The following is a 15212-nucleotide window of genomic DNA, read 5'->3' on the forward strand; positions in this document are numbered from 1 at the left end:
TCAACTGATAACTAATTTTTATCCGAAATTAATTTATTGTTACTACTAAGTTATTTTCAGCGACCTTTCAATTGAAGTAATCTGTTCAATAAATCGGTTGTGAATTGATAAACGGTAAATGATTCGAAAGTAGTTTTGAGGTATAGCGTCTAAGTTACGAGTTTGAGCATTCCGTAAAGTTGGAATGCTTTGCCACCCGTTTCTCATTTGTTTAAAGAAGAAATTTATAATTATTATTTCAATCGTATTAATATAGCGCCTCGGGTGGTGGTTTTAGAATTACACCTCGTTCAATAGAATTAATGGCGATATAAATACCTTTCAAAACCTCTTTCTATATTATGATTTGGCTTAAATGTAAGGCGTAAAGTAATTTTAAATTGGAATATAAAAAAAAAACAAATAAATTTCACAAATTATGGTCATACCTAGATAATTAAGTATAATATGCATAATCTTACTATTAGCATAGTATTTTTTAAATGCACATTTAGTTTCCAATTTTCAAATAAGTCGCATTTTAAATTAGGTCACATTAGGAATTCCAACTAGTACATGCTAAAAAGTACCATTTTCTCTGGATGGCTTGCATATTCAGAGCTTAACACGCTATGACGTCAGAAAGAAATTTCAATTCGCAAATATATTCTACTTTTGAGCACAATAAAATTTATTTGTATGACTATCCACCAAAATTTCAGCTTAGCATGAAATTTTATTGCACTTTCTCTTGCAACTTTCGCTTAATCTGCTGACCTAATTTAACGATAGATTTGCTGCAATTATTTAAAAATTGCATTTTTTTAAAATATATTTTTACCCCTATCTGCTTCAATCGCTTCAATCAATTCGATAGTGGTATGAATTTTGCAACATATTTCCAGCTTTTAAGATAAAAACAATCATTTATTTTATTTCGTATTATAATAAAATGGTAAATAATTGTGTTTTATTCGAGCTTTTAATTGAACATCAGTGGAAAATAAAAGAGATTTCTTGAAGGTTTCAGATTTCAGAGTGATTGGGTTCCAAATCAAGTCCTTCCATGCAAAACGCATGTGATCTAGAGCTAGAGACTAAACGGTTAGAGATAACGTCTTTGTTTCTTCGCAGACCCCTTCGTATATTTGACCCCAGGATTGATAAGTTATACGGGCTTCAGACCTAAGGCTTAGCCATATGGCTTAACTTCCCTAATATCTTATCAGTCAAGTTTTTTTGGAAAATTTTGATTTAGGATTGGATTATTAAGGGCAAATGATGTATTACATTTTGAAAAATCAATAAAATCGGTTGCTGTTTAAGGTTTTGAGACCCTCGGGAACTGGGCTAAACCTCTAGTCTGAAGACGGTCTTACTGTCCTTTTCTATTTCACCATTTTAGTGACCATCTTGTGCACTATTTTTTAAGTTAAAATCTTTCTTAGGGGGAAGTGGGGCACATTTGAAAGCAGGGCACCTTTGAAATTGGAAGATTTCAGCTATTTTAAAATAAAATTGAAACTTATCGTGATAGCTCAACAAACGTTTTGTAAAGCTAAACGACATCATGATAAGGCTCACTCAGTTCCATATAGGTGAAAAATCCCAATTTCAAAAGTGCCCCACTTTCAAAGGTACCCCACTTCCCCTATATGTTCTATCAACAAGATCCAAAAGAATTTAAAATATGTAATTCTATTAGGTTATTTTCGAGGGTTAAGAATTGCATCATTAAGGCTTTCAGAAAATTGGTCATTGTGAATTGAATGGATTTTAACAATAAAATATAATTTTTTAATGCATTTTGAGGTTTACTACTGCGTCTAACCCCAAAAATTATTTAATTTATTTCACCAAATACTTGAATGAAAAAAGATTTAGGTTATGATTAGGCTAACCTCAAAAATATTCTTAATAAGCTGTCTTGAGAAAAACTAAGGTAAGAGAAATTTGTATCGACCATAAAGCTTGAATCTTCAGCACAAAATAAAATAAATTTTATAAATAATTCATTGTTTTTTGGCAAAATATTTTGAATTATTAACTACTGGATCACATGCTGTAAAAGATAATTCGATGAAAGCAATGAAAATTTTTAGAAAATCAATTTATTTTGGGATGTCGGTCCAACCTTCAAGGTCCTTTAGTTGCATGACGTGTTCTTTAAACTTCAAAACAATCAAATTCTAACCTCAAAAACATATCGCGTTTTGACTATCAAGAATCTAAAATGTTTTTAAATAGATATAAATAAAAAATGTCAATTCTTGAATTGTTTAGGTTTAGAACAGAGGTGTACAAGAACCGGTTGAAACAGAACAAACGTCAAATGAAAATTGTACGGATTGTACGTCACTGGTCAAAATTCTACCTGGGCAAACTTATTTTGACGTTTATTCGGTTTCAAACGGTTCTTGCTCAATCCTGGTTTAGAAAATTTCGTGTTATATTGAACTTTAATATTTTCAAATGCCCTTCTTGTTCCAGGTTAGGTGATCCATAACCTCAAATTCTAGAATAACCTGTTTGACAAATATTAGACTTAAGACTCACTATTGTATATAATTTTATTATATTTTATATTATCTTATTGTACATTACTTTATTTTACTTATATCAAAACATTTCAATGTAGAATTTCTCTAAAACATAACCAATTTCTTTCCTTGATTTTGAACATTAAGAGATAAGGTCAACGACGAGGTTATAAAATATTTGGGGGGTATAGGTATAGCTCAGCGAGCACTAAATGCCGTTCGATTTCAATTCAGCTGGAAAAATATCTATTTTCAGCTGAAAAACTCGCGAGGTAGTGCCATTTTCATATGGTTAGTATTTACTTTTTGTTTGAGAACTGATGACCAGTCAGCATACTTTTGGTGATCGACTCAGCAAAAATATGCTGAAAACAGTGCTTTTTTCAGCTAACCGTGCTCGCTGGGAGATGACATTTCTCAATCCTCAAATGCGTGAACAATATTTTTAAAAACGTAATGGATTTCGTGTATAATGCACTTTCTTATTCAGATTTTACGGAAAGATTTCTTCAAATAACCTCAAATTTTACACTTTAAATTCAACTGTGATTCATATTTGGGAACTTGACTGTGACTTATATTGACTTTGCTTTCGATCAATACTAAATATTGTGTTGCTCAGGTTAGAGGTAAAAATCTGATCAATGTTTTTTTTAAATGTTTGAATTTTTCCTTGACTTAACCTCAATTTAAAAGTTATCCTTTCATGAAAATAAAAATATGTGCATATAAAACAATTTATTAAATGATTATTTTTGAAAATAAGTTTTTATTGAAAACAGTACTCTTTTTTCTTAGGTTAAAAGACATTTCTAAATATGGGGTTATGTTCTGTCTAACCTTAAACAAATCAAAGATATTAGTTATTAAATAAGACTTTTTAGAACATGCTTTTTTAACACTGATTTAACAATTTGAAACGTTCAAAAATAATTACAGTAGAGCCCCGCTATAGGCCATATTTTGTTTCAGATTTGACACTTGGGTCGCACTATAGTTCATGTCATTTTTTAAAATTATCAACGACTTTTAGTATTGAAATTGCTCGACGGCTTCCACTTTCTTTGCGATATTGGTACTTGTCCTCGCTCTCTTCATTATGGATCACAATTATCACAATTACTCAACAAAGTTTGCCAAAAATATTAAAATAATTATGACAACATTTCATGTCTTTAACTAAAAAACATAACCTAACTTAAAATCAGTAATGGCCTTATGCGGGGCTCTACTGTATCTAATAGTGTTTACAACAAAATAGATTGAAATGTAATAAATGGGCCTAATAACCTAAAAATGATAAGGAAATGTAGGTTAGACTCAGGCACATTAAGATGATTCCCTTCAGAGTATGTATTTTTTTTTTTAAATCAGTAATCCCCCTGATTTGGAAATAACAGGAAGAAATGTTCTTATCCTAAACATATATGAGGTTATGTAGAAAAGCTTAGGTTATGTTTTTTTTGATAACCTAAAATATCACAAAATGATTGATCATATTCAAAATCTAAGCTTGTTTTAAGCTCTTGAATTTCTCATTCTAAAAAAGATTTTATTTAAAATCCAATGTTCTGGAGTGACCTTAAAAAACAGTTTTTTGAGTTAATGACATTTCCCAAACATTGCAAATTCCTACTCGAAATGTTGTGTATTTGTTAAATATCTCCCCTGCTTAATTTTAAACGTTTTAAACCATGATTTTTGTATGAATTTGAAAAAGAAAGCAGATTTTTTTCTGACCTTATTGTGCATAGTTCAGTCAAAACTAATCGCCATAACCTCACATTAAAAAAAAAACTATTTAACTGTATTGAGGAGTCGATATGGTTACATTTTCAGACAACTTAAAAAGGCTTACACCCCTTGATTTCCCATTGTAAACAGATTTCAATAAAAAATCTACGATTTTAATAGAAAAAAATAATTTGAGGTTATGTCATTTCCAGAAAATCGCTAATTTTTACTCAAAATATTCTACATTTTGTAAAATTTCTCCTCGGATTATTTTTAAACATTTTAATCCTTTATTTTTGTGCAAATTTGAAGAAATACTGAATTTTATTTCTTTTAAACTTATTCATAGCGGAGTCATCCATAACCTCACATTAAAAAAAAAACTATTTAACTGTATTGAGGAGTCGATAGCGTTACGTTTGAAGACAACTTAAATAAGCTTCTCCTTGATTTCTCATTGTAAACAGATTTCATTAAAAATCTAAGATTTTAGTAGAAAAAATAATTTGAGGTTATGTCATTTCCAGAAAATCGTAAATTTTTACTCAAAATATTCTACATTTTGCAAAATTTCTCCTCTGCTTACTTTTAAAGATTTTAGTCCTTTATTTTTGTGCGAATTTGAAGAAATACTGAATTTTATTTTGTAATCTTATTCAGAGTGAAGCTACCATAACCTCACATTTAAAGATAACGACTAGGTCAAATGAATACTCGAAAAGTTCGAAAGCATTGTAGAAAAGTAGAAATCAGCGCAAAAAAGTTCAGGTTATGCCTTTCATAACCTAAAAAAATTTTTTGCGGTTAGGTTCAGTATAACCTCACATTATTTTTGAAGCCAAGATAAATAATAAAATTATTTAAAAATTGCTGTAAAACTTTTTATTCGAATGAAATTCCTTCACCTATTGTGATAAATGCAAAAAATAATAACAAATTGGCTTCCACGTTCCGAATAAATGCACTTTCTGGTTTTCTAGGAAGATTCATTTCTAGGGCATCATTCTGAGGGCCCCATCCAGGCGAATGGTTTCGCCGTTCAGCAGTGGATTGTCCACGATGCTCTCCACAAGTTGAGCGTACTCTGACGGATTGCCCAGGCGCTGCGGGAAGGGTACAGTTTTGGCCAGGAAAGCCCTCACTTTTTCCGGAAGCGCCTGCAGCATCGGAGTATCGAAGAGGCCAGGAGCAATGGTGACCACACGGATGCCGTGAGTGCTGAGATCTCGAGCAATGGGCAGAGTCATGCCCACGACAGCTCCCTTGGAAGCCGAATAGGCTGCCTGGCCAATCTGTCCATCGTAGGCTGCCACGGAAGCTGTATTGACAATCACTCCACGTTGCCCATCGGCATTGGGCTCATTCTCTCCCATCAGCCCAGCAGACAGGCGGATGACGTTGAAAGTGCCCACGGTGTTGACTGTGAGGACTCTGGCGAAATCTTCCAGTTTGTGGGCAACTTTCTTGTTGAAATTGAAAGTTTTGAACGCCACGGCAGTTCCTGCACAATTTACAGCGACATCGAGCCTGCCGAACTTCTCCTTGGCCACTCCAAGAGCCTTAGTGACATCTCCCTCGGAAGTCACCTGGAAGACAAAACACTTTTGTAAGACAAAATCCTCTCCGGAAGCTTTCCAGCTTTTGGAATCTCACATCAACTGGCACAAAGACGACATTGCTGCCCAGTTCCTTCGACACATCCTGCCCCTTAGACGTCCCCAGGTCACACAGGACAACCCTGCCACCGGATTTGGCAAATCTTTCCACTGTAGCTCTTCCCAATCCGGAAGCACCTCCAGTTACAAGAGCAACAGCGTTCTACGGAGGAATTCCCAAATGATTTCTCAATGTTCCTGGAGAATTTGCATCCCTATCTATCTATCAATTATTTCACAAACTTACCTTGAACATTTTCAAGCTGGAAATTGTACAAATTGGAGATTTTTATGTAACCAAAAACCTAACCTTTGGCCCCTGAAACTGAGCAAAGAGAGCAAAATTGAGCAAACCGACTGATATATTCCATGGACGCCAACCGCTTTCCAGTCGGGCGTTGGAAAGTTGCTGGAAGTGTTTGTTTACAAAAGATCTCAGCGAGGTTTTTCACAGAAAATGGCTGGAAAAAGGAAAGCAGATTCTCAAATTCCTGCAGAAGAGAATGATTTGCTCCTCATAAAGCCGCTGTGAGTATAATTTCCACAGAATTTGCACATTTAATGGGGAAATCAAAGTGACAGGTCGTTTGTGTGTTTTTCTCATTTTTCACTGAATTTCCTCATCTTTTTCCTCCACAGGGGAGCTGGTCAGGAGGTGGGCAGGTCCTGCATCATGCTAGAGTTCAAAGGGAAGAAAATAATGGTAAAATTGTAATTTTCCTAATGTGCCGAGATACATAACCTCACTCTGCTTTCCGGAAACTTTTTCAGCTGGATTGCGGGATTCATCCGGGTCTCAGTGGCATGGATGCCCTTCCATTTGTTGATCTAATTGAGCCAGAAGAGGTTGACTTGCTCTTCATCTCGCAGTAAGTAGAAAGAATTAATTTTTCTGAGCGTTTTGGGAAGAGTGCCCGGAGGCATTAGTAGATCCAGGACAGAAGTTTAGGGAAAAGTTTTAAATCGGAAAATTTCATGATATTTTAAATTTTTGCGCATAAATTACAATCAAATAGTAATTATTTTAAATTGAAATTAAGTATCTTTTAAAAATTAAATTTGAATCTTCGTATTACCCTTGAATACATTTTTTTTTGACTAAATTTTAATCATAAAAAATATTTAACGGGGTTTTAAAAATGTTAAAATTGTTCAAAACATGCGTCTATTTTGTTAAATTATCAGGGAAACTAATATAAACCCTATAAACAGTAAAATCTGGTAGTAAAATTTAAGTATTTTAAGGTTAATTCACTTCTTTGGGATATTGTAATATTTTATCGCTAATTTTTCTCTATTGATAAAAGAAGCTTATCTTGATTATCAGAGGCAGTGTAGTTAAAAACGTCAAAACAAACATTGTCAAGATTTCCACCTGATAGCGAAATAGAGCCCGGCTGGTAGATTTCCTTCCCTGTTTTAGGTAAATTCATATTTCACGCCTCTGCTTCAAGCAAAGCCTTTTACTGGCGGTTTAGATCTATCCCCATAGCAAAATTCCGCGGTAATTCCAGTGGAAAACTAGCGTCCAAATTGCAATAATCCGCGGAATTTGACGCTAAAATTCCACTAAAGTATGGTGGGGTCACTGGATCGTTTTAGGAAAGGCGCTACTTAAACGCTTGTTTTTGGACTGATGAAATTCTTTTTTACTTCTTCTAAATCCATAGAATTATTCAATGTTTTATTCAGAAACATAATATTAAAAAAAATATCAAAAATATTAAAGAAAATTTATAAAATAATGATAATACTGAAATAAGTCAGCATGCACTAACTGGGTCGCATTTTCGCTAATTCACTTTTAATTAAACCTTTGGATTTAAATACTTTTTTCACAAGGAAAAAACAATAAATGTTTTCAGTCAACCAGCTGTCATTAGCGAAAATATCACTGCTAGAAAATTTTTAGTGAAGAACCCAGCTGGCACAAGATTGAAATGAGTCGATTACATTCACTTATTTAATGTATAAAAATATTATTTTAAGTGGATTAGTCATAATCGATCCAGATAGCTAAGCGCCCGGATTAGCACATTTGAGTTTTCCATGGAATTTGGAGTAGGAAATTTCCATTGGAATCATAGCTCAAAAAAATTAAAAAATAGTACAAAAAAATATTTTCCTAAAAAAATACTTTCCATTAAATAAAAACATGTATATTTTAGGTCCGCAGTCTGTTTAATGTTATCACTTCACTATTATCTACACAAAACACAGCGTCGCATATTCAATATACATATACACAAATAAAAAGTTTTCTGATACTAAAAGAAGAATAATTGAGTAGTATTTTTTTCTTTCAGACAGATTCGTAAATCATTTAAATAAGGTATAATTATAATTCCTTATTTTGTGTCACTGAAATTCTAGTATAAAATCATATGAATTTGAGAAATGGCTGAATTTTGATTAAGACTTCGATACAGTAATTCAGTAAATTAGGTGAATAATTATATTTTCTTAAAAATTCGACGAAAAACTTAATACAGAAGATTACACATGAACAAACGCAACATATTTTGCATTAGATAATTGGCAAAACGTAGTTAAATTTTTAAATATTCATTTTATCTTGGTGGTCGATATCTTCTGCAAGCTGACCGATACAAGGTGTATGGTTGATATAACACGTCTTTTACCTTATTTTGTAACGTCACAAACATATTCTAGCAGTAAAACGAAAAAAAAACAAAGTGTGGAATTGTCTTAAGAGTTTTTTTGCTCTGAGCGCCTCATATATGACCCTGGATGACCACTATTTGATCTAAATGGAACAAATACACAAAATTCTTATAGATAATGAACTCACCTTTCCAATGATAAATCACTCACCGAATTATCTACATCAGGAGCAGAGATATACAACATACAAATTTAATGCTTTATTGGTTGATTCAGTAAATATAATATTTCGATTTATCCAATACTTTAGTCTCTAACAGCTGAATGTTGAATCGAAGTATAAAGATAATTCGAGGATGATCCACCGTTTTCTAATGTTTGAACGAGAAATAGGATAAATTTAAACAGTGGATTAACGTTTAAGCCAAAAATTAGACCCCCGATTTCGGAGGTATAATTTTTGGCTTAAAGATGGAATAAGCCTGTCCACATCTATCCGTAAATTCTTCCTGAAAATACTCTTTAGTGATATCAAATTGATATAATCTGCACTTTAGTGGATTTAATGAAATGAAATAAAAAGAAACATCCACCATATGCAACTTCAATGAGTCGCCACTGAAGTAGGAGTCGCGAGAGTCGCGCTTTTTTGCACCCAGAAAACATGCACATTCTTTCACATCCACAATATTGATTCTTATTCCATTTTAGAGAATTTTTAGCAAGTCTGGTGGTTCAAGATCACCAAATGACGAGAAAAAGCCGTGGAATCTTGCTAAATCGAACGAAAACATTGACAAATTGACATTTTCTGGCATGCCAGAAATGCCAAAATATGGGGTTGCCGCATGACAAAAACAGCTTACGCCAAAGCACTATTCCACGTTTCTGCATACGAAAAAATATTTAAACCTAGCTTAATTTTAACTCTAGATTAACGCTAATCTGAGGTTCAACTGAAGTTATTCTTCGTTTCAACATTCAGCTGTAACAGCTGAAAGTTGAATCGAAGTATAAAGATAATTCGAGGATGATCCACCGTTTTCTAATGTTTGAACGAGAAATAGAATAAATTTAAACAGTGGATTAACGTTTAAGCCAAAAATTAGACCCCCGATTTCGGGGGTATAATTTTTGGCTTAAAGATGGAATAAACCTTTCCACATCTATCCGTAAATTCTTCCTGAATATACTGTTAAATGATACCAAATTGATATAATCTGAAGTTTTGTGGATTTAAAGAAAAGAAACAAGGCTTTCACTCTATTTACAGCTTCTTAAAAAGCTAATTTTGCCTGAAATAAAAAAAAAACATCCACCATATGCGACTTCAATGAGTCGCCACTGAAGCAGGAGTCGCGGGAGTCGCGCCTTTTGTACCCCGAAAATATGCACATTCTTTCACATCCACAATATTGATTCCTAATTTATTTTAGAGAAATTTTTAGCAAGTCTGGTGGTTCAAGAATACCAAATAATGAGAAAAAGCCATGAAATCTTGCTAAATCGAACGAAAACATTGGTGAATTGACGTTTTCTGGCATGCCAGAAAAGCCAAAATATGGGGTTGCCGTATGAGAAAAACAGCTTACGCCAAAACACTATTCCACGTTTCTGCATACGAAAATATATTTAAACCTAGCTTAATTTTAACTCTAGACTAACGCTAATCTGTGGTTCAAATGAAGTTATTCTTCGTTTCAACATTCAACTGTAAAAGTTTATTTTTGCATTAAAGAACTATTTTTACCAGTAAGTGCAAAAATTATTATAATTGTTCTTTTGATTTACCATGCCACGGAGTACAAAAATCGCTCAATAGAAGAGCTTTTTCCCGCCACACGATATTTCAGAAAATGTAAACCTTTCAAATTCCACTTTTAATTTCTGAACATCAAATCGCACTATGCCAGGGTGCACTTTTATTTGGTTTGTTTGTACTACTATGAGGCACGAAAATTTCTACCTACTATCCAGAAATATAGTAATCGTAGTAATCCGAGACTTTCCAGATTGTTTCAACACGGAAAATGACATTGTAAAAAAATGATTACCTTATAATACAAATATCTCGATACGATTAATAACAATAATACATAAAGTTTGTTAAAAGGGTCTCTAACTTCTGTTCCAAATCAAAATTCCTGGAACACTGTGTTGGCTTACATTAAGAATCAAAGCAAAAAGCTGATTTAGTCTTATCATTAAGTTAATAATTGTTTGGAATGTAGTTTCCATCTTGATCACTGCGGAGCTCTGCCTTGGTTCCTGCAGAAGACATCCTTCAAGGGTCGCTGCTTCATGACTCACGCCACAAAAGCCATCTACCGGTGGATGTTGTCAGACTACATTAAGGTAAGCAACATTTCCACTGAACAGATGCTGTACACAGAGGCAGATCTCGAGGCCAGCATGGAGAAGATCGAAACTATCAACTTTCACGAAGAGAGGGATGTTCTGGGAGTGAGATTTTGGGCGTACAACGCTGGGCATGTTCTAGGTGCTGCAATGTTCATGATTGAAATTGCTGGTGTTAAGATTCTCTATACTGGAGACTTCTCGCGGCAAGAGGATCGACATTTGATGGCTGCGGAGATTCCTTCGATGCGTCCTGATGTCTTGATAACCGAATCGACGTATGGGACGCACATTCATGAAAAGCGGGAGGATAGGGAGACGAGATTTACATCGTTGGTTCAGAAGATTGTAACTCAGGGAGGGAGGTGTTTGATTCCGGTTTTCGCTCTCGGGAGGGCGCAAGAGTTGCTTCTGATTTTAGATGAATACTGGAGTCAGAATCCTGAACTTCAGGATATTCCGATCTACTACGCTTCGTCGTTGGCTAAGAAATGCATGGCTGTCTATCAGACTTACATTAATGCCATGAATGATAAGATCAGACGTCAAATAGCTGTTAACAATCCCTTTGTCTTCCGCCACATTTCAAATCTCAAAGGAATTGATCATTTTGAAGATATAGGACCGTGCGTTGTTATGGCGTCACCGGGTATGATGCAGAGCGGTCTGTCGCGGGAACTCTTTGAGAATTGGTGCACAGATGCGAAAAATGGCGTCATCATTGCCGGATACTGCGTTGAAGGGACTCTGGCTAAGACAATCCTTTCGGAACCTGAGGAAATCCTCACGATGTCTGGTCAGAAGCTTCCTCTAAACATGTCCGTCGACTACATTTCCTTCTCGGCCCATACGGATTACCAGCAAACAAGCGAATTTATCCGGTTACTGAAGCCGAGGCATGTGGTTCTTGTCCATGGGGAACAGAATGAAATGAGCAGGTTGAAGTCTGCGCTGCAGAGGGAGTACGAGGCTGAACAAAATACAATGATTTCCTTCTACAATCCGAGGAATACGCACACGGTCGAGCTGCACTTTAAGGGAGAGAAGACGGCTAAGGTAATGGGAAGCCTGGCAGTTAAACGACCGGAGAATGAACAGAAACTTAGCGGGGTCCTTGTTAAGAGGGACTTTAAGTATCACATCTTGGCAGCTTCGGACTTGTCAAGTGAGTTCCCTGAAACTGGGACTAAATAGGACCCTTTTTTTATTGCCCTTCTATTTTTAGAGTATTCCGACATGAGTATGTCTGTAGTGACGCAAAAACAGAGTCTGATGTGGTCAGGTTCTATGAACACACTTCGGTTGCTGCTTGAACGAATCGGAGGTCCGGGAACGGTTGAGTCCACGGAGACTGAGAAGAAGTACCGCATCTTCAACTGCATCGACGTGCAGTTGGAGGGGAAGGTGATCATCATGGAGTGGCAGGCAACGCCGGTGAATGACATGTTCGCCGACACTGTCCTAGCCACTTTGCTGCAGTCGGATCTCTGTGGAACGACAATCAAGGGCACGTCGGGTCACAAAGGCGACCGTACTCACTTCAAAGAGTGCCTCGTTGAGACACTTCAAGATATGTTTGGAGAGAAGTCGGTACCTAAAATGATCCGTGGGGATGAGTTTCAGGTGACTGTAGGTGGAAAGAAGGCTAACGTAGATCTGCAGAAGCTGGAAGTTGCCTGTCCGGAGGATGAACAAATGGCCAAGATGATACATACGGCTGTTCACAAACTCTATCAGTCTCTGGTTCTAGGTCCAGGAAACTGAATAAAGAATAATTACACTTGACAATGAATACGTTTATATTCACAGTTTAGATCACAATAAACTACAGTAGAGTCTCTCAAATCTGAATCTCTCAAATTCGAACGCCGTTTGGATTTCAAAATGTCAATTGTGAGGTTATGTTAGAAAGATCGTATTCTTGGTGAATGAAAATCATATTTATGTGCTTCTTCCTGATTGTTTACATACAGTGTTATCGTATATAATGAAAAGGAAGTATGTTACCACTAAAACTTGTGAGAAAGTACGAGAATTTGATTCAAAATACAATTTAATCTCACACAAATTTCGTTAATTTTGAAAAAATCGTTCGAATTTGGGAGGTGAGAAATGTCAAAAATACCCCCCGAGCGTTCGAATTTAGGAGACTCTACTGTATTACCTTCATCAAAATTTACAATCAAATTGTTATCAATCCGTATACATTTCGTCTACGGATTCGATAGCAAGGGTTACTTCCCCTGAAACACTTACCAAACCGATCTCATTTCATCTACGCACTTTATATCAAGGGGTACTTCCTCTAAAACAGTTATCAACCCGACTACATGACGACCATGTACTCGATATCAAGGGCTACTTTCTCTAAAACAGCAACCCGACTACACGACGAATACGTACTCGATATCAAGGGCTACTTCCTCTAAAACAGTTACCAACCTGACTACATGACGAATACGTACTCATTATCAAGGGCTATTTCCTCTAAATCAGTTATTAACCTCACTACATTACGACCACGTACTCAATATCAAGGGCTACTTCCTCTAAAACAGTTATCAACCTGACTACATGACGAATACGTACTCGATATCAAGGGCTATTTCCTCTAAAACAGTTATCAACCCGACTACATGACGACTACGTACGCGATATGAAAGGCTACTTCCTCTAAAACAGTTATCAACCCGACTACATGACGAATACGCACTCGATATCAAGGGCTACTTCCTCTAAAACAGCTATCAATCTGATTACATGACGAATACGTACTCGATGTCAAGGGCTACTTCCTCTAAAACAGTAATCAACCCGACTACATGACGAATACGTACTCGATATCAAGGGCTACTTCCTCTAAAACAGTTATCAACCCGACTACATGACGAATACGTACTCGATGTCAAGGGCTACTTCCTCTAAAACAGTTATCAACCCGACTACATGACGAATACGTACTCGATGTCAAGGGCTACTTCCTCTAAAACAGTTATCAACCCGACTACATGACAAATACGTACTCGATATCAAGGGCTATTTCCTCTAAAACAGTTATCAACCCGACTACATGACGAATACATACTCCATATGAAGGGCTATTTCCTCTAAAACAGTTATCAATCCGACTACATGACGAATACGTACTCGATATCAAGGGATACTTCCTTTAAAACAGTTATCAACCCGACTACATGACGAATACGTACTCGATATCAAAGGATACTTCCTCTAAAACAGTTATCAACCCGACTACATGACGAATACGTACTCGATATCAAGGGCTACATCCTCTAAAACAGTAATCAACCCGACTACATGACGAATACGTACTCGATATCAAGAGCTACTTCCTCTAAAACAGTTATCAATCTGACTACATGACAACTACGTACTCATTTTAAAAAGGGCTACTTCCTCTAAAACAGTTATCAACCCGAGTGCATGACGACTTAGTATTCGATATCATGGTCTACTTCCTCTAAAATAGTTATCAAACCGACTACATGACGACCACGTACTCGATATAAAGGGCTACTTCTTCTAAACCAGTTATCAATCCGACTACATTACGACTGCGTACGCTATATAATGGGCTACTTCCTCTAAAACAGTTATCAACCCGACTACATGACGAATACGTACTCGATATCAAAGGCTACGTCCTCTAAAACAGTTATCAACCTGACTACATGACGACTACGTACTCGATATCAAGGGCTACTTCCTCTAAAACGGTTGTCAACCCTACTACATGACGAATACGTACTCGATGTCAAGGGCTACTTCCTCTAAAACAGTTATCAATCTGACTACATGACAATTACGTACTCATTTTAAAAAGGGCTACTTCCTCTAAAACAGTTATCAACCCGACTACATGGCAACTACGTACTTTATGCCAAGGGCTACTTCCTTTAAAACAGTTATCAACCCGAGTGCATGACGACTTAGTATTCGATATCATGGTCTACTTCCTCTAAAATAGTTATAAAACCGACTGCATGACGAATACGTACTCGATATCAAGGGCTACATCCTCTAAAACAGTAATCAACCGGACTACATGACGAATACGTACTCGATATCAAGGTCTACTTCCTCTAAATCAGTTGTCAACCCGACTACATGACGAATACGGACTCGATATCAAGGGCTACTTCCTCTAAACCAGTTATCAACCCGACTACATGACGAATACGTACTCGATATCAAGGGATACTTCCTTTAAAACAGTTATCAACCCGACTACATGACGAATACGTACTCGATATCAAGGGCTACTTCCTCTAAAACAGTTATCAACCCGACTACATGACGA

At 35.9% G+C, this 15212-nt stretch overlaps 3 protein-coding genes across 3 annotated transcripts in view; 2 read left to right on the forward strand and 1 right to left on the reverse strand.

Moving 5' to 3' along the window:
- The window catches only part of LOC129807792 (uncharacterized), an 802905-nt gene that overhangs the window by 407608 nt on the left and 380085 nt on the right, over nucleotides 1-15212 (forward strand). The gene's annotated exons all lie outside the window — the stretch shown is intronic.
- Nucleotides 5121-6258, reverse strand: LOC129807800 (3-hydroxyacyl-CoA dehydrogenase type-2). The gene is made up of 3 exons (XM_055857294.1): nucleotides 6156-6258; nucleotides 5907-6071; nucleotides 5121-5839 (listed from the first exon to the last, which is right to left on the reverse strand). Exons 1-3 carry the CDS (start codon nucleotides 6162-6164, stop codon nucleotides 5246-5248), a joined length of 768 nt encoding a protein of 255 aa, XP_055713269.1. The 5' UTR covers nucleotides 6165-6258; the 3' UTR covers nucleotides 5121-5245.
- LOC129807791 (cleavage and polyadenylation specificity factor 73) lies at nucleotides 6287-12679 on the forward strand. Its single transcript, XM_055857284.1, has 5 exons — nucleotides 6287-6436; nucleotides 6548-6611; nucleotides 6680-6777; nucleotides 10765-12056; nucleotides 12117-12679. Exons 1-5 carry the CDS (start codon nucleotides 6366-6368, stop codon nucleotides 12653-12655), a joined length of 2064 nt encoding a protein of 687 aa, XP_055713259.1. The 5' UTR covers nucleotides 6287-6365; the 3' UTR covers nucleotides 12656-12679.

The sequence above is a fragment of the Phlebotomus papatasi genome, chromosome 3, assembly GCF_024763615.1.
Source record: "Phlebotomus papatasi isolate M1 chromosome 3, Ppap_2.1, whole genome shotgun sequence".
Lineage (NCBI taxonomy): Eukaryota > Metazoa > Arthropoda > Insecta > Diptera > Psychodidae > Phlebotomus > Phlebotomus papatasi.

Coding starts and splice junctions, on each gene's coding strand:
- LOC129807800 (XM_055857294.1), bottom strand. Junction 5,840..5,906: donor TCGTCTTTGTGCCAGTTGAT/GTGAGATTCCAA, acceptor TTTGTCTTCCAG/GTGACTTCCGAGGGAGATGT.
- LOC129807791 (XM_055857284.1), top strand. CDS start 6,366: ATGGCTGGAAAAAGGAAAGCAGATTCTCAAATTCCTGCAGAAGAGAAT. Junction 6,778..10,764: donor GACTTGCTCTTCATCTCGCA/GTAAGTAGAAAG, acceptor TTTGGAATGTAG/TTTCCATCTTGATCACTGCG. Junction 12,057..12,116: donor GGCAGCTTCGGACTTGTCAA/GTGAGTTCCCTG, acceptor TTCTATTTTTAG/AGTATTCCGACATGAGTATG.